The sequence below is a fragment of the Tursiops truncatus genome, chromosome 5, assembly GCF_011762595.2.
Source record: "Tursiops truncatus isolate mTurTru1 chromosome 5, mTurTru1.mat.Y, whole genome shotgun sequence".
Classification (NCBI taxonomy): domain Eukaryota; kingdom Metazoa; phylum Chordata; class Mammalia; order Artiodactyla; family Delphinidae; genus Tursiops; species Tursiops truncatus.
Window position 1 is genome coordinate 51,287,169 of NC_047038.1, and position 27,640 is coordinate 51,314,808.

The window sequence follows — 27,640 nt, forward strand, 5'->3', positions numbered from 1 at the left end:
AAAATAAAGACTATTAGAAGAGACAAAGAAGGACACTACATAATGATCAAGGGATCGATCCAAGAAGAAGATATAACAATTGTAAATATTTATGCACCCAACATAGGAGCACCTCAATACATAAGGCAAATGCTAACAGCCATAAAAGGGGAAATCGACAGCAACACAATCATAGTAGGGGACTTTCACACCCCACTTTCACCAACGGACAGATCATCCAAAATGAAAATAAATAAGGAGACATAAGCTTTAAATGATACATTAAACAAGATGAACTTAATTGATATTTATAGGACATTCCATCCATCACAGAATCATCTCTAGGTTTCAAAGAACATCAAGACTTGTATAAAAAAGCCCTCTCTGACTCCACAAAGCCTTACTTCAAAAATTCTACCAAATGCTCAACAGATGAAAATACCTGTTCTATTGCTCTAAAGGACAGAATAAAAAGCACCATTCAGTCTTTGGCCTGTCTGCTGGTTACCCACAAACTCGAAGGATGGGTCCAGAGAAGCAGATGAGTCATGGAGAGCATCAAACAAGCACAATTGCTCTGGCCACCATGCGGGTCATCTCTGAACCCCAAGAAGAGGGGGAAACTTCTTTGTCTCACTCCTGGGTCCACAGCCTGTGATGGACCAATACACGTGTCAGCAGAATATTTTTTCTGTAGCAGAAGAAGCAATGCTAAACGTTATTTTGTTAACACACCCGTGATGAACATCCATCTATATGAGCCAATGAAACAGTCAAGGCTCTGCTATTAGGGGGGATTCAGGAAACAGGGAAGGCTCAAAATAGCATTGCTGAGTGTTATCAGATTTTTAAACTAATCATCAGCAAATCTTTTCAGCTGACTTTGGCTTTAAGCGTTCTTACCCACTAGATTGCTAAAATGGAATGAGAAGGGCCCATAGTGTGTTTGGTCTTTTTTTGTTTTTATTTCATTGTAAGAGCTGTCCCATCTTATCCGATTTTCTCCTTCCTCATTAAAAAGAAAAAAAAGGCGCATTGTTTCCTTAGATGGTAAGACTTAACGTTGTACCGTTTTCTCAGTAATTACAGGCTTTCAGATGTGTTTTTAAGTGGGAGAATGGACATGTCATGCAGTTAGCCAATAAATGCAATCCCTGATTAAAATATGAGTTCTAAAAGTTTGAAAACTTCTAACTACTTCCCCAGTGCATTTGTAATTTCAGACCTGTGAACCTGGATTCTTTTTTCCCCTCGGTCCTCTCCCGTGACAGCTGAAGCTACACGTCTTTTAAATTCACCAATCACAGCTTCACAAACTTAAGTCAACAACTATGTGTTCAAAAATCTTTGTCTTCCCTTTGAAACTGGATGCAAAAAAGAAATCTCTCCTGTCAGTGGAGACGGCTGTGAAGGAACGAGGCGCCTGCACATATATCTCCTTAAATTTTTTGAAGAGCTGCTTCTCTTTATCCCACTGGTATATCTGGGAGAACGTATAGTCACTCCCCAGGGCCAGGTAGTGATTCTCTTTAAAAGAAAAGGGCTGCAGGGTCATGGCCCCCCGGGATGGGAGAGCCTGGACCTCCACAAACTGCTTACTATTCCACCTCATGACCCTCGAGTCCCCGATGAAGCGGGTGAGGGAAAGGTAGAGGGCGTTCTGCATCCGGAAGCTCTTCACGGCCAGCACATCCTCCATGTTGGGGATGTCGCTGTGGGGGACAAACTTCTTAGAGCTTTTATTCCACTGGAGGATGATGGGGACCTGGGAGCGGCTGGAGAGGATCAGGTGTGATTTGCCGTCTATTTCAACAAACTCGGCGTCCGTGTCCCTGAACCACTCGTGCAGAGACTGGTACGAGTAGAATCCTTTGCTGTTCCATTTATACACGGTCGACAGACCGGCTTTGGAGCTGTCTGCGATGACAAAGAACGTCTCGTCCTCGATCTGAAACAGCTCGATGTCGTTGGGCTTGGAAATGCGAGAGACTTCTATGTCCTGGAATTTGACAAACTTGGTCCAGCTCTCGTCGTATCTGTAAATGTGGGAGCCGCCGAAGAGCTGGGCCACCACCACAAAGACCTGGTCGTCGATGAGGATGGCCTTACAGCCCACGATGGACTGACCTGCGCTCCAGAAGAGGGGAGATGGGGTTAGGGCAGCCACCGTGAGAAACACTCGTCCAGAGTCAGAGAAAGACAAATATTATATGATACCACTTATATGTGGAATCTAAAAATAAAACAAGTGAACTTATTTATAAAACAGAAACACACTCACAGACATAGAAAGTAAACTTATGGTTACCAAAGGGGAAAGGGGGTGGATAAATCAGGAGTATGGGGTTAACAGATACACACTACTACATATAAAACAGCTAAACAACAAGGACCTACTGCATGGCACAGGGAACTATATCCAATACCTTGTAATAATCTATAATGGAAAATAATCTGAAATATATATATACACACACACACATATATATATATAACGGAATCACTTTGCTGTACACCTGAAACTAACACAATATTGTAAATCAACTATAGTTCATTTTTTTTGAAAAAAGAAATAACAAAGAACAATGAACAGAGTAAATATTTATTTATGTAAATCTAAACTATATATAACAAAAATTTCTTTAGGTAAATTAACTGTATTGAATAATAATATATTAAACAATTAAGAATATTTTTGCATTTAATCAAGAGAATGAAAAGGATAAATCTTTATGTAAATCTAATTGGTACAAAACAATAATAAAATCTTTAGGTAAATAAAAAAAAAATGCCCGTCCACAGTGAAACTGGAAGCCTTATGAACTGCTGGTGAGAAATATAACATGTTCAGCCACTGTGGAAAACAGTATGGCGATTCATCAGAAAATTTAACAAAGAATTCCCATATGATCCAGCAATTCCACTTCTGGGTCTGTACCCAAAGAATGGAAAGCAGGGTTTTGAAGAGATATGTGTACGCCGTGTTCATAGCAGCATTATTCACAATAGCCAAAAGGTGGAAACAACCCAAGTGTCCACTGATGGATGAATGGATAAACAAAATGTGGTTTATACACACAATGGATTATTGTTACACCTTAAAAAGGAAGGAAATTCCGACACATGCTGTGTCATGGATGAATGTTGAAGACATTATGTTAAGTGATATAAACAGTCACAAGAAGACACATAGCATATGATTCCACTCATATGAGGTACCTAGAGGTGTCAGATTCATAGAGATAGAAAGCAGAAGGGTGGTTGCCAGGGTCTGAGAGGAGGGGAGAATGGGGAATTACAGTTTAATGGGTACCGAGTTTCAGTTTTTCAAGATGAAGAGTTCTGGGGATTGATGCATTTATTGAACCACCCACAAACACAGTTAAGACGGTCAATGTTATGTTATGTATATTTCCCCACAATTAAAACAAATAGTTTTAAAAGTACCTCCATCGAAATAGGTAAGTGTTGGTAACCTAGGCCTCTGGCATCTTTGGAGGCAGGTGTATAATTCAGGAAATTCACTAAGACGAATTGTCTGCATGCTATTCCCGACTCCACAGGGGAGAATGAGGCATTTAAACGGGTTTCTTCTCTTGGGGGGTAAAAAGCTAGGAGTCAGGACTTAGAGGCAGGAAAAAAAAAAAATGTAATGAGAGCTCTTGAGGACGTTTGACCTTTTCTGATTTCTGAAGCTGAGTGGAGGCAGAACAGACCAGTGTTAAACCTTGTGACTCTAGACCACGCGGCCCAGCACCTCATAAGCTTTCTGACCCTGTGGCAGTTCCCTCAACTCCCTGTGCTCAGGCTCCTCCCCTACCAGATGAGACTAAGGATGCTGCCAGCCCTGACCTTACACAGCCGCTGTAAAGACTACCTGAGAAATTTCACGGTCAGGGTTTTTAGTACAGAGCTTGCACACACAGGAAGCGATCAATAACTAGTCGCTCTCATTATTGGATCATTGAGGCAATTGAGATCACGAGCCATGATCTGAATGATCTAGCTCAGGCGGCACCAAACCAGAACTTTGCAGGAAAAGGGGAACATTTTCAGTCGTGACTGCCCTGTCTGGGTCACCTCCCATCACCTTCTCCCTATCTGCACCCAGACCCCCCGCCCACACCGTTCCAGCCAGACAGCAATAAGACCACCCACATCTCAAAGAGTATTATTGGCTCGCCATCGAGGTCATTCAATTAAAAGTTATTTCTTTCCCCTAATTTTCTAGGCAGTTTGGACCAAAGTGAATTTGGTCTGTAAATTACAAGGATAATTACCCAATTTCTGTCCTCAGTATTAACATTGGGGGCAGACGGTTGGTGGATTTTCGGGTGGTATTTACTTTTCTCTTCCACTGCTTTGGCTTTCCTGCAAGAATCTGGTCCCTTTCCTTTGTTTAAAACTAATTATTGCATTTTTTCTGAGTATAAAGGTTTTTAATGTTCATCAGAGCAAATTCTGAAAATAATAATAGGTAACACATAAAGGCACTATACTAAGCACTTTACATGCTTATTATATACTTAGCATACACTTAATTTTGTACCCCGTTTTATAAAGGCACAGAGAAGTTAAGTAACTTATACAAGGTCACACAGCTGCAATGTGATGGAGCCTGGGATCCAAATCCAGGTAGTCTGGCTCCAGTCTACACTCCACCACCAATGTACCAAAAAGTACAAAGAAGAAAATCAAAATCACTTGAACTGCAAATGCTGAAATAACACTTAATATCTTGATATATTTCTTTAATTGCCAATCTCTGCACATATCCAAATGTGCCTTTTAAAAATAGATCTGGGCTTTTAGTGTACATGGATTTTTTATAACCTGTTTTTTTCCCTTGACCACTATGTTGTGAACATTTTCCCATGTTATTGCGTCTTCTACAACTTGATTTTTTAACATTACATGGTATTCCATTGCATGGAGGCACCATATTTTATTTAATCCCCTACTGCTGGACATTGCACTTATTTCCAGTTTTTCATTATTGTAAGTAATAGGCTTCCCTGTAGAGAAATCTGTGTTTGAAAACCACCTGGCAGTGCTCTTCAATGGAGAGATTGCGGGGTAGACACTGCACATTGTTAAGGCTTCTGGGTTTCAACTACCAAACTGCTCCTCAGAAACTGCACTGATTCCCCCCTGACAGCACTAACTGAGGTGCATGGTCCTCCTGAGTCCCTGGCTATGGAGGTCCCTTCTACCCAGAAGCATCCTGCAGCTATCCTGGTCTCAGCCGAGGGGCCGTGTGAGAAAGAATTCCTTTCTTGGAGATGCTCCCTAAAGCGTCCTCTTTCCAGGTGTAGCCTGTGGAGTTGTAGCTTATGGAGGTGTCAGCAGCAGCAGAAATCCTCGTGTGTGTGTGTGTGTGTGTGTGTGTGTGTGTGTGTGTGTGTGTGTGTGTGTGAATATGTGTTTTAATCTAGGAGGAGAGATGCTGCAACATACTTAGTGGGCAGAAATCAAAAGGCAAACAAAATGAACCAAAAGCAGGAGAGCTGAGAAGAGATGTAGAGAGAAAAAGGAGCAAAACCTGGCGGTGGCGGGGGGGCGGCTCATGACCCTGGGTCTCCCTCTCTCACTAGAGGATGGATGTCCCTTTTGCACAATGCCCAGCAGGGCCACAGAGCGGGAAGCATGTGTCCCTCTCATTCCTCGGAGCCCCAGACTTGCCGGCCATGGATGGAGAAAATCCTGCCCAGCTCTTGCTGACTCTGGGATCACCCTGGGATCAAACGAGATGATAAATGAGGCATGCACAGCCCCACGAGGAGAGAACGGTCCACGTTTACCTTGGTCTTGTTCGAGGCAAGTGGTTCTGGGGCTGTGCCCTTGCTCATCCATTTGTCATCTGCCCAGCCCGTGTGAGCTGCAGGGCCTTCCTTCACACCAGGCTGAATTCCAGCAAGCCACACTCTTTCCTCCACAGAGCGAGCAAGGCCCCTACTTCTGTAACCACCCTCTTTCCCAGCCTCCCTCAGGCCATGCTCTGCTGGCCCTGGCACTCCTATGCTTTTGAAAGTTGTGGAGACAATTTTATTGAAGTCAAAGAATTAGGGTCTATGGGAGAAGGAGGGCTGCTCCTATTTTTTTTTTCACTATAAAATAGAGACAATAAGTACACATTGTGAGGTTGTGTAGCTGACGAAAGAAACAGCTTATAAATCACTGAGTAGGTAAATGTGAGTTGCCTTCCTCTAAGTGAAAAATTATGTGATGAGATTTGTGTTTAATGGAAATTCATGCAATAAGGGAGCAGAGAAGGCAGACTTCATTCCAATCCGGTCATCAAGAAATGCTTCCTGTAGGAGGCTGCATTTGAGCCTGGAAACCCAGGTGAAGGGAGAAACAAAAGAGAGGTGGTTGAATTGTAAGATGTGATCAGAAATCAATGTGACAGGAATTTGGCAATATGTATTCGGAAATGTGTGTTGGGACCCCGATGTACGAAATCTGTGTCCTTTCATGAATTAAGAAGAGTAAAATATCCAAACCTGGTGGATTTGCCTAGCGGTGGTAGCAAGGAATAATAATCAAATATCTATTTTTTATCCGCAACTGATATCCCAACACTTGTTGAGAACTTACTATACGCCAGGCCCCATGCTAAGTGTTATATAAGCTACCCAGTTAAATTCCCATGGGCCCAATACTATGATGATACCATTTTACAGATGGAATTCCCACTTTGCAGATGAAAGGGGCTCATGGAAATTAAAACTTGGCCAAGGTCACCAGCTAGAAAGATCTAGAGACAGATTTATGAAAAACCAGTGTGACGTTGGAGTCCATAAACTTAACGAACACAATTTTGTAGCTCACTTCTTGGGCTTGGCTGTGAAGAGGATCCCAGTGGGCTGCATGTCCAGCTGCCCACCTCTCAGAAGATTCAGACTTCAACACTCAGAGGCCAAGGGATCCCTAGAAACCAGTAAGCTCCAGCCCTGGCTCTGGCCACACCCATTCTGCTCTCACTGACCACTTCCTACCCGCAGCTCTGTGGCCTCCGCTGAGCTTGCAATTAACACTTGCCTGAATCCTTAACAACACTTGCCTGAATCCTTGCAATAGCCTCTCAACTACTTGCTCTGATTCCACTTTGGTCCCCTCCCCACACACGGACTACTCTCAGCCCAGCAGCTGGACACAACCCAGCATTCTGTAGCAGGCACCTGCATCTTCTATGCAGCCTGGCTGACCTCTGCACAAAGGCAAAAGTCCAAGTCCTTCATAGGACCTGCAAGGCCCCCATGATCAGCCCTCTTACCTCTCTGACTTCATCTCCTACAACTGCCCCTGGATCATTCTGTCCAAGCCAAACCAGCCACCTGCCTGTTCATCCAACAGGAAAAATACCCTCCTGCCTCTGGACTGCTGCACTCACTCTTCCCTGTCTGGAACGTTCTCCCCGCTGTTCCCACCCTCCATGTGCATCAAGCCCTCATGTCCCGCAAGTTTTATTCAAACACCTTCTTAATGAGGCCTCTCCCAGACACTCTATCTAAAATTTCAGTCCTCTCATGCCAACACTTCAAATCTTTCCTCCCTGCCACCTTTTCCCTTCTTAGCATGCTGCCATCTAATGTGTTGTACGTATTACAATTATTTGTCTTATTTGATTGTCTCTCTCTCTCTCCCATTATAACACAGCCTCCTTGAGGGTGGAGGTTTTCTTGTGACTTGTTCACTGCTACGGCCCCAGCACCTAGACTGGGCCTGGCTCAGAGTAAGCACTCAAGAAATCTTTGGGAACCAGTAAAAGAAATGAATGAATGACTTGATGAACCTAGGGGTGTGACCAGCTGCTGTATGTAGGAAGGGCAGGTGGAGGGCAATGCTGTCCCCTCCTACCAAGGTCAACCTGGGAGAAGGAAAGGGTGGGATGCAGCAGTGACAGGTCCCGGGCTCTGCCTTGGAAGTAACAGTGGAGTGATTCAACATGCCTGAGCCTACATCTCTTCTTTCAGAAAGGTAAGGAGGAAGCCAGCATTAAGAACTGCCTGCTTGGGACTTCCCTGGTGGTGCAGTGGTTAAGAATCTGCTTGCCAATGCAGGAGACATGGGTTCGAGCCCTGGTCTGGGAAGATCCCACATGCCGCAGAGCAATTAAACCCACGTGCCAAAACTACTGAGCCTGTTCTCTAGAGCCCGTGCTCCACAACAAGAGAAGCCACCACAATGAGAAGCCCATGCACAGCAACGAAGAGTAGCCCCAGCTCTCCGCAACTAGAGAAAGCCCACGCACAGCAATGAAGGCTGAACGCAGCCTAAAATAAATAAATTTAAAAAAAAAAAAAGAGAAAGAGGAAACACTTAAAAAAAAAAGAAGAACTGCCTTCTCTGTGCCTGGCACTCACCCAATTCTCACAACATCCATGGGAGGTACATCTCCTGCCCATTTCACCGATGAGAAAACAGAGGCTCAAAGGCCACAGCTACTTCCTAGCACATGGCAGAGTCAGGAGTAGAATCCATGTTCGTAGGTTTTCAAAACCTGAGCTCTTTATAGTTCATATGCCTCCTCTCTCTTGAAGAGAGGTCACTTGTCCTCTACCTGCGGGCAGGGAACCTGCAATAACACCTCAAACAGCTGTTATGAGCCCCAACGAGACTAACCCGAACCTGGCTCTCTGCAAGCCCACAACCAGCACCGGCAACAAGCACTGGCCTCAGAACTCCCTGCACGAGAGCACGGCTTCACTCTGCTCCCACCTCCTCGTGTGAGAGGGAGGAGAGAAGGCAGAGGGGCCTGCTCATTCAGCCCTCACCGACTTTCCAGGTCAGAGAAAAGATGGAAGCAAAAAACCATGCGGTGGTGAGTTCCTCTCTCACCTCGTTTCCTCTAACATGGACCGGCTTTAGGGTCCTGAGGCCTGGGCTCCCCTCCATAGGTTCACCTGCACTGCTCTGTGCTGAGTCTGCGCTCGGAGCGAGCGGGGCTGCTCCCAGGAATGTGGGCTCAGCACTGGGAGGCCAGATGGCATGTCGGAGCGTCAGGATCTACGTCTCATAGACCTCTCCGGGCTGCCAGATCAGCCTCATTAGCAGCTCTGCTCCCTGAGGGTGAACGATGCTCTCCCTGCATCCCCGCACCTGCTGCAAGGCCAGAACCTCCGTATCTGGAAATGCTACCTGGATACGCTTCTCTCCACCCCAGCAAGACGCTGCTCGAACCAGAGAAGGAATCACTGAAGGAAACCCTCACATGGGGCAAGAGTTAGGCCACGTGGTGCTGTCTGTAAAGTCAGTATTAGTATCAGATTGCACTTTGATAAATGAGAAGTCTTTGAAAGATTATTTTGACTTTATCCACTGATTTAAAAAGCAAGTAGACAGTCCATTTCTAGTAGCGCTAAGACACTGGGATTCAATCATGGCCCCAAATGAAGCTCTAAGTCTTATCCCAAAGGCTTGAATTAGGAAGCCACTTATGCTTATTTTGTATGTACTTATTAAAAGGAAGTAGTGATCACCAGAACTTCACAAGGGGGCAATAGAAACAGCTACAGTGTGTGTGTGTTTGTGAGTGTGTGCATATGTGTACGTGAGCACGTGTGTGTGTGCGTGTGCATTAGCATATTCGTTAAGAGCTTACAAAAATCAAAAAATTCATTTAGCTGCTAAAACGCTCCTGCAGGCTGAGGCTGTCATAACTGCTCAAAATCAAGGGATTCTGGGAGTGACTTCTCACCATTTCAGAAAATGCTTCCCACCACAGGCCCCCATCACCCTCTCCCTTTACAAAAGGATCACCAACAATAAACAGAATCACCACCTAAGGTTTCTGCTCTCACCAATAACTGACCACGTCCAGAAAAAGGTGGAGGGAAGAGGGTGGGCTGGAATGTGTTCCCAAAGCAAACCAAGCCCGAGAGCCAAGCTCCCTCTCGGGATAACAGAGAACATTTCTCCTCTCCCGGGCTTTAGGCCACGCTGAAATGAGGGCAGTACATCCAGTCAAAGCCATAACACACCTGTAATATTGTCATAGCTCCGGAAATTCATTTCGATGTGGTCCCACTCCAGCACCATGCAGTTCTCCATGCTGGGCTGAGCGATGGCCACGTACACATCATTCTTGGAGTTGAACGTATCCACTGAAACCGACTGGTAGGGCAGAGTCTGATGAACAACAAAATCTGGGAAGGGGTGTTTAAAAAAAAGTCTCCGTGAGCTCTCCTGTGGGCATTATGGACCGCCATTCCCCTTCTATCCTTTCTCTCATCAGTTCCAAAGAGGACTGGGGAGGGGGGAGGGCGGGAGAGAAGCAACACACATCATGGCATGTTTCACTCTGGATGAGTCCAGAGAGTTCTGGCTTGTGCAGAAATAGCAGACTGAACGCACAGCTTCTTATACAGCTTCCTTGAGATAAATAGCTCACGAGTCTGGCTAGAGGATCTCAAAGTTTTAAACAAATTTGGTGAGACCTGGCTTTCAGAAAGACAGGACAGAAAGGATACTGCAGGGCAACATTCCTGAAACTATGGTGAAATTTACTCTATGAAGAAGGGCTGCTGTGGTCAAATTCCTTTGGGGAATGCTGTTCTTTTTAGCTCTCTCAGAATAGTCCAGGTAGTAAAGACAACTAAAAGTAAATTCCCCAAAGGGCACACCGCAGTTTTGGAAACCAAACCAAACTCTTTGACGAGGTCTTGGAGGTTGATAAAGCCCACTGTGCGGGGAAGTTAACCTAGGTGTGTTTACTGGATTGGTAGCAGTGCTAAGTACGGCTGTGCCTGGGATCTGGGTACTGCTCTGCAGCTCAGGGAGCAGTTACAGGAGATCTATTAGATTTTCCAGCAATATAGACGCCATCCTACTTAAGCACGCATTCTGCTCTTACACTTAGTGGCAAGTCGATACCCATCATCTGTGTCGCTCCCTGAGCTACAATGACTCACTCTGTGAAATCTTGGTACTGAATGTACAGTCTTACCAAGAAACAGGGTTAGCATGCCCTCGGATGCAAGAACGGTTAGTGTGTGCAGTAGCTAGAGAAACAATGGAGAAAGAAGTTTTTTTAAAAAAACAAAATACTAATAAAGTTTAAGTTATTTCTTTGGCCAGAGATCTTTCAGGGTGCACTGCTTCTTAGCAGGCTAAAAGTACCCAGGGTAAATTGAGGGTGGACGTCTGGCTTAGGAAAGTAGTTCCTATGAGAAAATCCTGGCTTTGCCCACCTCTTCCCCCACCCAAACCTTATCCATGCCCACTGAAGTCCCATCTCCTCTTGCAAAGCTGCCCTGACCAGTCCAATCAGGGACCCTTCCTAACTTGCTGGACTCATAATCAGGCAATGTTGTTTACATATTATTATTTACTAGGATTTAGTCTCCAACATAGAGACATCAGGGTCAGATTTGAAGAAATGGGAGAGATCTTACAGCCAGAAGCTGAAGCTCAGAGAGGGTGTATGCCCGGCCATGGACACACAGCCAGCGTGGTGTGTCTCCTGAACCAAGGGCTTCCTAAGAAAGGTCCTACACTTCTCAGAGCTCCAATGACACAAGCCCACAGCAGCCACTCAAGAAATAATTGACTCAGAAGCCTCATGAAAGATGTCAACTGAGGGCTTCCCTGGTGGCGCAGTGGTTGAGAGTCCGCCTGCCGATGCAGGGGACATGTGTTCGTGCCCCGGTCCGGGAAGATCCCACATGCCGTGGAGCGGCTCGGCCCATGAGCCATGGCCGCTGAGCCTGTGCGTCCGGAGCCTGTGCTCCGCAACGGGAGAGGCCACAACAGCTAGAGGCCCGCGTACCGCAAAAAAAAAAAAAAAAAAAAAAAAAAAAAAAAAAGTCAACTGAGAAAGGCATTAAAAGGGCAGGTACCAGGTAGTGAGTACGGAGGGCCAGTGCAAAAGGACTAGAGGCAGGTAAGGGGGCAGAGCAGCTGAGCGAGTGTTAAGGTGGGAAGCGTGGAGCCGGGGCCGGAAGAGCAGGTGCCCGTCAGCGGGCAGAAGGTAAAGCTGAGCAGTAAGGGCGGCGTGAGGCACTGGCAAGAGCGCTGCGCCTGGAGTCAGACCACCTGAAACCACTCCCTGTGTTTGAATCCCTGGGCAGCGTGCACACCTCCCCTTACAAGGCCTCGGTTTACTCATCTGCAGTATGGGGGCAATGATCCAGGCTCGATGGCAGGAACAGACTGGGTAATGTGATGGACATGCCAACCTCAGGCTCAGCACACGGTAGGCGACTGATAAATATGGAATTGAGATCCAAGCAAGGACAGTCCCCCTCCACTGTCCTGGTCACCACTGGGCCATCTCTTGGGGACAGTGTTCATTTTAACGGCATCTAAGATAAAATGCCGGAGCGCTGACTCTGCCTTTTTGCTGAGTGACCTTAGGGAAGTTACCCAACCTCTCTCTGCCTCAGTTTCTTCATCGTCTGTTGAATCCATACTCATGTAGAACAGTGCTTTGCACAAGGTGCGTGCTCAATACATGCTACCTTTTGGAGGGGCCCCTCTCGTTCTCAGTGGACAGGAGCTGCTGAGTAAATGCTTGCTGGCTTGGCGAGTGTGGGAGGGCCGGCCTCGCCCCTGACTGTGGTGGGAGAGGACGGGGCTGAATGAAGGATGCTTGCAGGTACAGGGAGAAGAGGGAGAAGCAAAGAGGAGGCTGCCTCTGCACCCGACAGCAAGAGGTGGCCGAGGGACAGTGGGGACAGTCGGCAAGAGTGGAGGAGGTACCCCCCGTTCTGGAACATTTTGGAAGAGCTGGGGCAGGTGAGATAGACTGGTTTCTACCCCGCCTGCACTTGCAGCTCCAGGAGCTCGGGCAAGAGCCTCAGGTTCCCCAGGAGTAAAATGAGGGCAACGGCTATTTCACAAGGTTGCTGTAGAGGCCGAATAGGAGAGTGAGGATTAAGTGTTAGCGCCCAGCCTGAGCTGCGGTGATCCCTCAGGAGTTCTACATGCGTAACAGTGACAGTGTGAAGCTGCCTGCGTGAAGACTTAGGGGAGAGTCACCATGGATCCTAGTTCCCCCTCCTCTATCAAGTCCCCCAAAACACCAGCGTTGCTTGGTCAAAGACTAAAACCTGAAAAACCCCTGGTTCATTCCTGTGGGCCCTGGTGGCCCCCGTGTAGAAGTCGGAAAACGCTGCAAAAGGCTTCCGTGTTCACAGGCTGGTAAATGGGAAAAGGGAAATGGAAGCAGTCACGGTCTGCTTTCTTTCCTGGAGGTAGAGAGGACTCAGAGAATACAGCTGCGTTCTTCTAATTACCACCAAGACGTCTATAACCTCCTCCAGCATCTCCGGTTGCCTTGCCTCATCCCAGTCTGCCCAAGGTTCCCATCACTCCTGATGCTTTATAACCCCCTCTGCTTGCGTTCAGAGCTTCCTGACTACACTCTGAATTCTCAGAAACACGAGCACTTGTGAGCTTAGAAATGCAGGCCGTTTAAAGTGCAGACCCCAAAGTTTCAGTTTTTTATTTTAAAAAAATTCCAGAATTTTAATTTTATTTTTAAAAAAATATAGAGAGCATTTTACAAATCTAGCCTTTCATGGTTCTATTTTCATTGATTTCCCCCAAACATTGGTTTCATAATATTTTCTATATACTGGCTATCTGGCACAGCACAGACTGTTAAATCATTCGAGCTATAAAGCTAATTCTTAATAGGACACTCCTTCTCCCCCTTCGCCGCTCCTGTCCAAAAAAAAGGAGGAGAAGAGAAAGAAGGAAGAAGGGAAAAAACCGGTGAAACAATATGATTGATGAATGTGTGTTTGTGTGAATGGGGGAGAGGACTCAGGGAATTTAAACATCTTCCCCATCACCATCGTAAGTTATTTCTCACAAACGGCAAAAGCACATTCATTGTGGAAAGATCTCAAACAATCCACATGCTGATATGACATCAATTTACTGGTGTTAAAGTATTAATGGCCTTCTCTGCAAAAAGCACTTCCACTTCCATTCACATTGGATTAAGTTCATGATGTCAGTGGGACTCTTACAATTTAGGCCTTGCTCCCACTGGAATCAACAGATTTTTACATACCTATTTATAGCACTTGCAGAAAATAAATTATACATGATGCTGATCCTATTGGGAGAGAAACTGCACATTAATGCATTATTTCTCTCTGCATTTTCATCAGCCCTGAAATAGGGAAACTAACAGGACAATTAGGATGCAAAATTCACACCCTCTGAGGAATTTAGTGAATTATCCACCTAACATGGGGAATTATGAGTAGGTAACAGGGATTTTTGAGGTGGTTAAAAATAGACTTGAAGCAGAGGCTTATGGAGGGACTGATGACGCTGCAGAGCTGAAACCGGCCAGGGGTGGCTTTGTGGTGTTAATTACACCCCTGTGCTGAGGAACAGGATGGTAATGTACCCTCCTCTCCCTGGGAAGAACAAGGTGAGACATCTGCCGGAAGAATTTACTCCTTTGCTAAAACCCCGAGCTAAGAGGAAAACAGTGCACTCAGAAAATGTGCTTCTTCCCCAAACTCGAGTGAGGATGTAGTCATGGTACCATGAGTCTCAGACTTGGCTTTCCAACTTCCATCCATCCTCACCTATCTCCTCCCTGGCCTTAAATAGAGCACCAGCGTGTGAGGCTTGATCTGAGCCAGAAGATAGGAACCCCCAAAACTCATACTTTATCGACCTAGTTCTTACAAGGCAGGGACTATATTTGGGGGGAGGGGGTCACAACTTGGTGGCACGATTTTTTCGTGATGGAAGACACCGTGGGTGAGAGCTCATCTGTTCATGAGCCTTAAAGGGATAAAACAGGAGCAAAGACAGAATCATCTTCTCCCTGTTTCCAGGCGGGGGTGGGGGGGGGCGGACTTCCTAAATTTTAGCAAAAAGCTTGTTAGCAAAGATAAATATGTCTAAGAGAATGCCCCCAAATGTGTTAAGGGGCTCATGCTGCCCCATAGATTCTGGGTTTAGGACAGATTCCTAGTTTCCAAGGCCCTCTATAGTCCAAGCCATTTCTCTCTGAGATTGGCAACGTTGTCACACACTAGGGCCGGGAGTGAAGAGAACAATGGAAAAGCTGCTCTCTTCAGCATGGGGTTTAGAGAACTCTCCAGAAAAATGAGAAGAGGCAGAGAGGCACCCCAGCGAGCTGGGGTTTCACATTTCATACGGCATGGCCTTGAATGCCACCTTTTGGTGCAAACGTCACTGACCGTGACCTCTGATAGACTGCACTGCTCTACAATACAATAAATAACCCCCCAGTGGCCTCAGCTGGCTAAAGGGCACCTGCCAATTACACAGCTGAATAAGTCCCTGTTCAGTGATGAAAGACAAGGGCATTTCCATAAGACTTCAGGTTTCCTCTCAGCAAAGAACAGAACTTGTCAGGTCCCTTATTTACAAAGATATCTAGAAGTAATTTTTACTTTTGAGTTTGTTTATTAGATCGGGGGATAGCAGTAGGACTAGCCTAAATGTGATATTTTGTTCTTAAGAGTTTTTTTGTCTTTTGAGTTTCCATAACTATTCTCTGAGTTCTCTTTTCTGCTGCTCCTACTGACATGACTTGAGGCTTTGTAGATACCAACTTTCAGCCTAAGTGTTTATTTTTATAAGTCCGGTAAGCAGGTTTCAGACTGTGGACTGATCCACTCTCCTTTAAAATCTGGCTTTTAGAAGCTATAGAAACTCCATCTAAGCCTTTCATATGGAGATATTCTTGGGCTCTCTACAAGATATGACAGTTGAGGCAGTTAGTATTTTAGTTTTATCTTATAACCTGAAAACATATAAACTGAAACCCTGAGGCAGACTCAGGAAAACAAAATCAAACTTTCTTGACATTTTTTTCCTCAATGTGAATTTTTCCTTTTGATAACTACTTGTTAACTTATATTCCTACTTTGCCATTGATTAAGATGCCTAGCTATCTCATTTTACATGGAACTACAAAAGCAATTTTAAAGTCTGGTATTTATTAGTTAAATGTCCTATAAATTTCATAGTATTCAATCAAGAGAACAGTGACTTAGGTCTCTGTACTGTCTTTATATGAAACCTAGACTGCTTTGAAAATGTTCTCATGCCAAATTCACCTTTGAGCTTAAAAAAAAAAAAACTTTAGACAAATTTGAATTTTGTAAAGAATCAAAAAGAATCAAAAGTAAAGCCAGTGCAGTTAACAAAAATCCTTCCAAACTGTTGAGATATTTTCCTTGCCACATCAAATCATTTCTTTGAGAATGCTTAAATTTCCCCTAAAATAATTTTGATAGAAAACTTTTACCCCCATGTTTCCCCACTCCCTGTTGACAGTCTAAAAGAAAAACAAAGGGTTATTCTAAATATCAGACTTGGATGATAGAGGTTCTGAATACCTGTAGTTGTGCATTCGTAGGCAAAGCTGGTCACGTCATTCAGCTTCTTTTCCTGATATTCTGGTGGACCGATACACAGGACATCAGAAACAGTGGAATTTGTCATCTTCAACCACAGATACAACCACTTGGCTTTGCAGTCACATTCAAACTTATTGCCCCTTAAATCTCTAAAAAACAAAACAAACACAGACACAGAGAAACAGACATGTCGGAAATATTTTGGCCCTAACATGAAACTCCAGAAATCCTGATATCCTGACATATTTAATAACTCCCCCAAATGGAATTTTTAAAAAATTTTGTATTTAATACATCCGATGTCTTTTACGTACCACTGACTTTATTTAACACTCTTCAGTGCCCATGATTTTAACCGTATAGCACGCAGCGAGTGCTCAGAGTTGACACAGCACCATTTTTCCAGATCCTCTTGAAACTGTCACCACGCCATGGTGGAAATGGGGGAGAGGTGACAGAAGAACACCACCCAGCACAGGTTCTCACAAGCAAAAACAGGACATTACAGGAAGATAGTTTTGACAAACACAATTGAAACTTTAAGATCTTGTTAAACTTTGCCCAGCAAGGAGTGACAAGCACTAGGAGACAACGCAGATGGATACGCTACTGCTCTCTGGGAGAAAGGAAGCCCCCGGACCCAGCACGCCAAATTACCATTGGCCTAATGCTACTAAGTATACGGCAAAGCTAACACAATACAAACTATATGCCGTTTCCCAGTATTTGCTACTTTGTCATAGATTTTTAGGTACAACATTAAAAAAATGCAGTATAGGGGGAGAGGGGATTTCAAGACAAGCAACATCAACTTAATTTTCATTACTTACAGTTCAATCAGAGAGTCTAAATCACTGAAGACATCCCTCGGGAGTGCTTTTATGTGATTATTGGCCAAAGAACTAGAATAAAAAAGTCACATTTTAATGTGCTTATTATCTTCATGTCCTATCCCTCTGAAGTCCCTTAAATAAAGCAAGTGACTTAAAACAGAGTTCTAAACCTCTTTAGCAAAAGGTAGTTCAATTTCTGGCTTTGGTCATTGATACTGAGATAAAGAAATGAGTTTAGTTATACAAAGATAACATTATAGATGCTGGAGCATACAACGTCCGTTGTTTGTTTTGTTTTTAAAACAAGCACTGATTAAGCTCTTGATACACGTTAATCATCCTCAGATGGCGTCTCACGTTTCGCAGAATAAAAGTCAAAGTCCCTTTGATGGCACCCAAGGCCCTCCATTGTCTAGTTACCTCCGTTCCCACTTACCTGTGGGACTGAGTCTCTGAGGATTCAGATCACCCACACCGGCTCCTTTGCTATTGCTCACACAGGCTAGTCACACTCCCAGCTCAAGTTCTCTGAACTCGGTGTTCATCTGCCTGACGCTCTCGCCCTAGGTGTGGTTCATCCATCGCCTCCTTTAGGTCTGTCCTCCACTTTCACCACCTTCCCTGATCTCTACACAACTCCCTTCCATGCCCTGTTGATCTCCACTGCACTACTGTCACTTAGCATACAATATATATTAATTACCCATCTATTTGTTTACTGACTCTGCATTCTCCCTATACATAAGCAACACGAGGACAGAGATTTTTGTCTGTCCATATCTGTATCCCTTTCATCTAGAACAGTGCCTGGCACATAGTGGGTACTCAGTAAAGTCTTTCTGAATGGATGACTTAAGCACTAAAATGAGAATGATAAAAAGATAGATGTACAGTCTTATCCTAAGAAGTTCCCTCACGGGGCATCTAAGTGAATTTTATTACTTGTGACTATTAAAAAATAGTATCTACTTTATGTAAATACTCTTTTACATAAAGAATCTCAGCTCTAACACTAATGATAATAGAAAATCTCAGTGAACCACAATGTTTAGGGAATGACTGATTGTGATCAATTTCATTTTCTCATTAATTAAGGTTGACCAGAAACCATATTTTGTATTTTTGCTCTTAGTGTTGGAGATCTTTCTAACATGTCCTAATCTACCCCCCATCTCCAGGAAGCAGACTTGAACAAACATCATCAATGCTTTCCCTGATGATTCAGGATTATGCAGTGCCCTGTCATCATCCTGCTGAAGACGAATGTACATGGTGCTGGGCTGCTAACGTAGAAAGATGAGAGGTGTTGAAATGACGTACATCAAGTCTGATTTCTCCCAGGCGTCATGCCCTAATGTGAGTCAGTCAAACAACTGATGCTGACTTTTGTTTTCTTTTATACATTTGAGTATACAAACAGCAAAACATATAAATGATGATCCCCATGTAGGTAATTCAGCACCAACCGCTTTAAAAATATATATGAAATTAATCTTTTGTAGCATCATAATGACCCATCCCAGAAGTAGGAACGAAAGGGTGCTCCTCCTTAGAATCAACTAGGGTAGAAAGTTTGTGCCCATTTTAAATCCAAACATTCTTGCTGAGTGAGAGCAACGGAATACAGGGAGACCTATAGTTTCTAAATTATGTCTTTTCCCATCCAGTTAACCACGAATGGATTAACATACAATTTCATGTATTATTTTACCTTCCTTTCCTAAATGATTTATTGGTACAATTTTAAACATGTTGGAAAACAGGCCGAACAGATTGAAATCGTAACTACAGACTGTAGATTATAGACTACAGACTGTAATCAGACTGAACGTTCTCTAGAAGTTGTTTCTTGAAATTTAAAAAGGAGACAGTTTTGATTTTTTTTTTCTGGCTGCTAGTCACTTTTTCTGGAAAGTAAAGTACAATATTTTTAGCTAATTAAAGGTTACTAGTTTAGCTAAACATTTTTAGTGAATTGAAACGCATTGGATTGAAGTGCTAAGCATATACGGAATGGTCAAGGCCAAAAGAAAAAAAGCTGAATGTTTAGTAACTGTTCCAAGTGTTCAATTTAGATTTCGGAAAGCTGAATGATTTAGATGGACTGCCCGCCCCTACCCCGACCAGACTCCGCGCATAACATCTCACTTTCCACTTCATTTTGTGTACAAGTTCATGGTACTTCATTTCTAAAACTACTTAACAGCAACTGGTCCCTTGGGCTTTGTGGGACCGCTGGAAAACAAATGTCCTAGATTTTAGTTACAGATTGGCACTGCTCCTTCAATGCTCTGAAACCTGATCTATGTTTCTTTACCTATGGATGTGAGTCTGCAGGTGTTGGAAAAGTTCATAAAGGTAAAAAAGCAGATACTTAAAACAAGCAACTTCCAGATAGTTACTTCCTTAAGCACAGGAGTGAACTTTAGAGAGCTGATGTGTTCTCCTTGCTTAGAAGTTTACAAAAAGAAGGGGATGGGGTGGGCTGGGAGGATCAGTTCATTCTTTCAACAGTGTATTAAATGTTTTTATTACTACCTACATCTCCAGCCCAGAGGAGTCAACTTTAAAAGTCATAAGACTTGCCCTGCAGTAGAGCACATATGGAAAACCCAGCTTAGTAACTCATTGGTCAGTCAGTGAATCAGAAAGAATGTCCTGCTGGCTTAGCCCTGTGTGAGACCCTGGGGGAAGAGCAGAGCTAATGGAAGATCAGCAGGGGCCCTGCCCTCAGGGAGCTTTCAACACAGCTGGGGAGATGAAACTAACATCCGTGAAATGGCACCAACCAATATGGCCAGTGTCTACAGCAAAGTGCCGGTTGTGTGGAATCAGCTAGGAGGGCTGCAAGAGGTGTGGAGGGGAGATCAGGAATCCAAGGAAAAGACAGAACTTAATCTGGGCTGTGAAGGAAAAGGTGGATTCCAGGAGATCATGGGCAGGAGAAACCGTATCCTGGGCAAGGAAAAGGCTGTAAGGGAAAGGCCCAGTAATGGGGTGAATTGGGTGTGCACAGGGGCGCCCTGAGAGCCCAGTGTTGTGGGCACATTCAGGGAAATGAGCTGGAGAGCTGGGGGGAGGCGGGCCCCATAGGCTTGACTGTGGGATGGGAACACACACTGGATGGGCTTACATCTCCTCTAATGCATCAGATGCGCTCTGGACCCAAACAAAGGACTCCTTTGTTCCCTCTGTGTGTGCCCCCTGCATGTCACACAGACAAGGAGGTGCCTCTTGCACACATATGGGTGATACACAGCACATGGTTGTACGTGCAAATGTGCAAGCATATACACACAGTTATGTGCACACGTGAATAGAAGTCCATGTACCCAAGGGCCCACATGCACAAAGATATGCAAATACATATGCACAATACCTGCATATTTACATCTGTTTTCAGACCAAGGCCCCAGAGCCAACTGGTCCGATGAAAGTTGACATCTGGGCGAACTCAACCAGTCACACGGGCTTTACTTTAGGCGTATAATCTGCCCAGAGCCTTTGCTCAAAAACAAAGCCCTTCATTCCTGACTTCTGGGAACTGGATTTGTCTTGCCACAGCTGTTCCTCTCCAGACCCCCACAGTTGTCTTCCTAGCAGACCCTGTCTAGCCACCCAAACTGCCAAGGCTACTCAGCAGCCCCTGGAAAAAACCGAGGCTTCTTCATTAGCGGAGGGAGGGAATGATGCTATTGTTGTGAACGATGACGATGATGATGATAACAACGCCAACCAGACCTTGAACATTTACCGTGGATAATGGGCCGGATGATTTGCAAGCAAGCACTAACCCACTACGTGCGGCAATCTTATGAGGTCTGTATAACCATCCCCATTTTTAAGGATGAGAAAAGTGAGGCTCGGAAAAGGCTAAGTAATACTGACAAACGGTGGCCTTGAGATTTGCACTCGAGTCTATTGTGACTCAAAGCCCATTGTCTTCGCCCCTACAAGAACGTGGGGATTTGGCATCTAGGTTGAATCTGAAAAAACAATCAAGACTTTTATAGCAAGGAAAGAAAACATGGAGGAATGATGCCAATAAGAGTCTGATGTTGTCCAGGATCGGCTGTGCTGCTCCAGATGTTTAGAGACTCCCATTTCCACTCCCTCATCTCCTTACTCTACAAGCTGTAACTTAGGCAGGACTTCCGATCGGTAGCATTCCAGAATCAAGTGCTTACTGAGCCTCCTGACAGACACCTTTGCCTCTATCAGGGTCTGATGGGAATGATTATCTCCTTAGATGTTGTATCGGTTTCGGTTACACACCCTGGAGGTATTGCCACCCTGCCTAATACCCCTACTCAAAGCCCTCTAACTTCCCCAATTGTCTTTTTACCACAGATAAGCTGACTATGGAGACGGGATATGTTATCCGATGTTATCCTACTCCAACACAAAGTTTCTAGCGTGCAAAGGGTTAATAAATTGCTCCTGCCAAGACAATGACGATGTTCGCATTTTCATAAGCACAGGCACTATTCTTCCAGTTTTCTAAATTTGCTAAGTGTGTGTGCTTGCTTTATTTGATATGCCAATTCAAATCAATTTAATTTTTTCCTCCAGAAAGCTATTAAAGAACCCAGAGAGCTTAGCTTAAACCACAGATTAATCCAACATAAAAAAAAGAAAAGCTATTTGCATCCAAATTAAAGGAACCACAAAAACGTCTCTATTCTACTTCACCCTAATGTTGATCCTCCATTCAACATTCTTCAATGAGTCAGGTAAGCCTCAGTTCCCAAATCTGTACAATGGGGACTCACAGATTATGGTGAAATATAAAGAAGAGAAGGCTTAGTGAGCACTCAGCCCAGGGCCTGGCACAGAGTAGGTGTATGATACATGTTCCATTCCTTCCCACCTCGTCCCTCACTCCCAGCTCAGAGCGCTCCTGTCACATGCAGTCATATGGACCATAACGGCAATTCGGAAGGACGGAGAAGATAAGAAAGCCGAGTGTGTGAGTGATCACAATGGGCTGGTGTCTGATCGACAATACAGAAACTGCTCGGGCAATCTGGCAATGAGTTTCCTTCAGAAGCTATCACAATATGTAGAAAACAGTCAAGAAAGAGAGAGGCACTGGGAAGTGACCCTCACTCTACACATTAAATAGGGCTTACAACACTTTTCACAGGACTTACAGGTGAGTCAGGTCACGAAGGCCACGGAAGGCGTTTCTTGAAATGGTTTCTATTTTGTTCCCTTCAATGAACCTAAGGAGAACAGCCATATAATTAAACTGAATTTTCTCTGCTTAATATCTCGAAAAAACGATACTGGGATGCTTTCAGAATGAAATCTAAAAGCATTTATAAATTTCAGAAATTCATCTCCAAAGGCTCGGTCAGCTATACCAGATTCCAAGTGGGAGCTGGGTGTGTGTGCAAGAGTGCCACCACACAAGCGTGCTTTGCACTCCTTCCAGAAGCAGCCTGGAAGTCTTCAAAGTCAGGATTGGCAGCATGGGTAAAAACATCTTGGGCGGGAAAGGAGAAGGAAGCCCTACACAAAGGCAAGATATTCTCAAATTCCGCAAGACTGGAACGCTTCCAGACATCTTCCCCCCTCCAACCTTCTTACATTTCACAGTGCCTGGCTATAATACTTCTGTTAACATCATTGCCCCTTGAGGGGAGCCCATTGTTTTACCTCTTCATATTAAAGTCTTTGCCCAGGGAGAATTCCATTAAGCTTGGCTTCCGGCAAGCTTGAGTTCATCATGTCCTACACAGTGTCATCTCTGAACAAGTGGGTGACAAGGCAAGGATATTCTCAAGATCTCTAGGCTACTTGGAAATAGAAAGTATAAGGAAGTTGAGCATGGGCCACACTTCTTTCTCTGTGCTAAGATGTCTTAGGGCTTGCACACAGGACCTTGCAGTAATAACTCCAGCCACGCTTTAAAAAGGGAAATACATGAAGTGAATGCACTAGGACTATTCCCTAGGGCCACAGAGAACTAAATTTTCGTTTACGGCATCACATTTCTTCAAATGTAAGAAAGTCTCTGATGAGATGGTCCAAGGGAGACTTTGCAACATGATGTTTTTCGTTAGTGAAACAGTTCTTGATTCGTAGACTGAGAATGATCCGGTGCCTGTTTTTTTTTTTTTTTTTTTTAAATCGGGGTCTATTCAGTAATAGACTTCAGTATAAGCTGAGAAGCGAACTTCCTCCTCACAGTAACCTTGACAGGAAGATGTACTGCTTGAAAGAGAGAATGGATAGTTCTTTGTTCACCGCCTCCATCGGCTGTTGATGTGCTCTGATAGAACCTAGTTGGCCTAGCACTTCAGCCTGACCACTCTTCCCAGGTTACATAGACTATCAAGTATTATGAGAGTACCCGTATTATGTATCCTCTGAAGAAAGACTTTCTCCAGAGACATCTTTCCTGAGGACAGGAAATCAGCAGAGAGCTTTCTTAGACCCAGGATGTACTTAGAATTCCAACATCTACCTGTTAACCTCAGATAAGAAAGGAGAGACACGGATTTAAAAAATGCCCCTGAATGCTAGGTAAGGAAATCCCATCTGATAGCAGGATTAATATTATTACAAAGTGACAGAAGACAAGGGTGGAAGGACTTAAGGGGAAAAGAGATGACCTGAAAGTGTGAAGAGGCAGAAATCAGAGCCAGGCATTGCTGCGGGGGAAAAATGCACAACTGAAAAGGGAAAAATAACCTTTATTTTAAAGGAGAAAAAACAAAATTAGACCCTCAGCTGCAGCTCACAGGAGACACTGCAAACGGGATATAGGACAGGTAAACTAAAAACGTGAAGCTGTATCCCCAAACAGGGAGACTTTCTTAAAAGTATGTAACCCCCAGAATCCTTCAGCTTCATTTCTGGCTGATCAGCAAATCCATGTCTAGCTTTGAGAGGTAAAAATATCCAATATAATTTCCAATTGTGCTTATGACATGACAAATTAAATGTCAGCAGAGAATGAGTGAATATCTTTCCTTCTTTGTTTCCTTTCCCCCTCTTTGGCTCCAACCTCCTCCTGTCTCAGCATGTTTATACACAAGTAAACTATAAAAGGTCAGCGCTGAAAACAGAATGGGGTTTTCTGAATCTTCTCCACCCTTAAGCTCTCTAAGAGATGCTGTCCCAGCTTGGAAAGCAATACAGCCATTTCACTGACATACCAAACGCTCAGCAAATAGACAAAGCACAAAACTTACAGGTATTCAAGATGAAACAGTCCAGCAAAAGCATCATCCCGGATGACTGTGAATGAGTTAGAATTCAGCAATCTGAAAAGAAGAGACATTAGGTTTCAATGCAGAAGTGTAAAATTTGAGTCACAGAGTGAAGCCATTTCTGTTTCTTTTGTTATGTTCTGATCCGTGGGCAAACACGGGCTCTTCTCAGTGTAAAACTGGCCCATTCGGTGTGCAACCTGACTCAGACACTGATGGACAATGGCAAGTGGATTCTCTTTGGCCAGATTTTCTGGTCACCCCCATTATTTCACCTTTCTTCCCTACGGGTCTCAGTAAATATGACCCGAGAGCTCCTATTTCCATAATAACATTTAGAGGTTAAAAATGGAGGTTCTCTTTTAAAGTGAGGTGTTTGGGAAATGGTACGTTTAGGTGAAATTCAGGTCATAATTCAATGTAATCATGTCCCCAGTTGCTGGATATGGGCGATGGCATCTACAGTAAAGTCCTTGACAGGAATAAAGATGCAGATGTAGAGAATGGACTTGAGGACACGGGGAGGGGAAAGGGTAAGCTGGGAAGAAGTGAGAGAGTGGCATTGACATATATACACTACCCAATGAAAAATAGATGGCTAGTGGGAAACAGCGAATAGCACAGGGAGATCAGCTTGGTGCTTTGTGTCCACCTAGAGGGGTGAGATAGGGAGGGTAGGAGGGAGACGCAAGAGGGAGGGGATATGGGGATATATGTATACATAGAGCTGATTCATTTTGTTATAAAGCAGAAACTAACACAACAATGTAAAGCAATTATACGCCAATAAAGATGTTAAAATAAATAAATAAATAAAGCCCTTGAGGAAAACATGTGCTGAAAGAAGGAAAGGACACTGCGCACTGGGGACTCAGCTCAGTGGGGACACAACAGGGCAAGTAAACACTAAGAGCCAGCCACAGTTTACTTGTGGAGCTTGGGTATCTTGGGAAGGACTGATACCCAAGAGACAGAGACGGCTCTTCCCAGGACCGCACCTCCAGGACCGTCATTTCCAGAGAGGACTTCCCATACTCACAGCAGCTGCAGGGAAGGCAGATGAGAAAACATTCGGTCCTTGATTTCCGAGAACGTTCCATTTACCAGGCTCCTACAGGCAAGAGAGGAACAAAACAAGGACTAGGTTGCTTTGAGGAAGTGCCGGGCAAGATGGACAAGAGGCCTTATCCTCTACCTGTGCTTTAAACTCCTCCACTCAGGAATGAGGCTTCAAATGGTTGGCCAGGTAACCATTTGTAAGAACAAGATGAGTCCAGTCATTTTCCAATGAACTGGATCAATAGGAAAACTGGACTGAATAACAGAAACCGTTACAATCAGTCTAGCTCCTTGCATAGACATCATCTCAGCCGGTTTATATCAATAACCCCTCACTTCCTTTTCTTAACTACAGGAGGCCCTAGCTGAAGATGGATAATTCCTTCACCTCTGCCCATGATTGTTTGTGTAGACACAGCATTAGTGTTGGCCGACGAAACTCAAGGGTAGGATTAAGTGTTCCCCTTGGGAGCACATCTCTGAAAGTCGCTCAGAGCACTTCTGATTAAATGCACCGTGAAAGCCTTGGGAAACAACCCAGAGACACCTGAACTTGAATGTGTGGTGGGAGGCCACGCCATCTGCCAGAGTTAACGGCCAATCAGAACAAGGAACCTGACTATTTTAGCCACCAGGGCCCCTATCCTTTCTGGCCGCAGTAGGACCTCAATACATCATTTCAGAATTATTTCAGTTAATATGCAGATCCGTTAAGCAGCTGCTGGTCTAAGGGATTTAACCAGGGGAATTCTCATTTCTGGAATGCTCCATGTCACCCGACTTAGCAATATTAGGCGTCAAACAGGCCCTCTGTTTCTGCTCAGCCAGACTGTCCTGACTGCCTATAAATGCAAACAGGAAGCCCTTCACTCCTGGGTCCAGGCCCCAGCGCCTTGCCTGGGGTGGAGACATGGAAGTGGAGCACAAGAGCAAGTGAGAGCAACCCCCTGCTGCCCCATGGGAATCCCTGCCTCTACGATGGAGTGGGCATCACCCAGCACCTTGGCCTGGATGTGGGAGTCATTTCAGCAGGAAACATTTCCCGGCAGTGAAGATATTGCCCAGTAGCCCCTTCCCCAGCCATTATGAGAGCTGGCCATGTGGTTTGAGTGGCTGTGTGAGGCCAGCCTGAAAGCCCCTGAGCAGGTGGACCAATAATGGGAAGCCCTTTCCTGTCCGTTCCTCCAGCACTGAATAAGCAGCCAGCACAACACGCGGTGAGGAGGGGGGCAAGAAGCCCTTATGAGCTCAGGGCAAGGAGTCCGGCTGACTCCCAGCACTTGCCCTCTGGGCTGGATGCCCACATTCCCCAATGCTCCGCCAGGTCCTCTGTGCTTCCCTCTTCCGGGCCACATGCGGCGGCATCTCCACTTCTAGAGGTGACATGCCTTCTCCCAGGTACTGCCCCACCTGCAGTGTGGACAGGTCCAGAGGAGGGCACCGTGTAAACCACAGCCCCAGACCTCAGGAGGGACGGTGAGGCCTCATTCCTCTGCAAGCGCTCCAGTCATGCTCGGCTGCATACACAAGCCCCCCCCCCACAACCTTCCCACCCCCAACACACATCCTCTCAAACTTTAATGCACCTCAGAATCACCTGGGGAGGCCAAACGCAGACTCCAAGGCTCCGCTCTCGGACCCTGCATCATTCGGTGCGGGCCCCGGAATCTGCATTGGCACAAGCCCCCCCAGGTGGATCTGATGCAGGTGGCCCGCGGGCCAGACTTTGAGAAACACTGCCCCAGGGACTTGTCTGGCTTCCCAGACTCTGGATCTCGGGTTCCCCTCATACTCCCCGGGGCCCGAGACTCCAACCCACGTCCCACCGCGCGCCCCAACCCAAACGCAAAGGAAGGAGCCAGGAAGTGGGGTCAGGGTCGCGCTGTCCCGGCGCCAGAGGCAACTCCCGGGCGACGGCGGGCGCCGGGTGGGGCAGGACGGGGCAGGGGCTGCCGGGGTCCCACTCACTCACAGGGAGCTGATGTCGCCCGGCACGATCCTGGGCACCCAGGAGGAGCCCACGCAGATGATGGACTCCTTGGTACAGCTGCAAGTGGCGGGGCAGCGCGCCAGCCGCCTCACCTGCGCGCTCGGCGGGATCAGGCACGCGGCTCCCAGCAGCAAGAGCAGCCGTCCCGGCGCCCCGCCGCCGCCCCGCCGCAGCGCCATGCCGCGTCCCCGGTCC

General features: G+C 45.4%; 1 protein-coding gene across 1 annotated transcript; it reads right to left on the reverse strand.

The window, feature by feature from the left end:
- Positions 1 to 1,288: 1,288 nt before the first annotated feature.
- On the reverse strand, positions 1,289 to 27,624 carry LGI2 (leucine rich repeat LGI family member 2). Its single transcript, XM_019928047.3, has 8 exons — positions 27,428 to 27,624; positions 25,436 to 25,507; positions 24,379 to 24,450; positions 22,330 to 22,401; positions 17,174 to 17,245; positions 16,323 to 16,492; positions 9,963 to 10,127; positions 1,289 to 2,106 (listed from the first exon to the last, which is right to left on the reverse strand). The coding sequence occupies exons 1-8, from the start codon at positions 27,622 to 27,624 to the stop codon at positions 1,289 to 1,291; spliced, it is 1,638 nt and encodes a 545-aa protein (XP_019783606.2).
- Positions 27,625 to 27,640: the final 16 nt, after the last annotated feature.

Excerpts from the sequence above, each read along its gene's own strand:
- LGI2 (XM_019928047.3), bottom strand. The coding sequence starts at position 27,624 with ATGGCGCTGCGGCGGGGCGGCGGCGGGGCGCCGGGACGGCTGCTCTTG. Across the intron at positions 22,402-24,378 it reads CTGTTTCATCTTGAATACCT|GTTCATTGAAGGGAACAAAA; the intron begins GTAAGTTTTGTG and ends TGTTCTCCTTAG. Across the intron at positions 17,246-22,329 it reads CTTCGTGACCTGACTCACCT|TTCTTTGGCCAATAATCACA; the intron begins GTAAGTCCTGTG and ends TTTTTATTCTAG.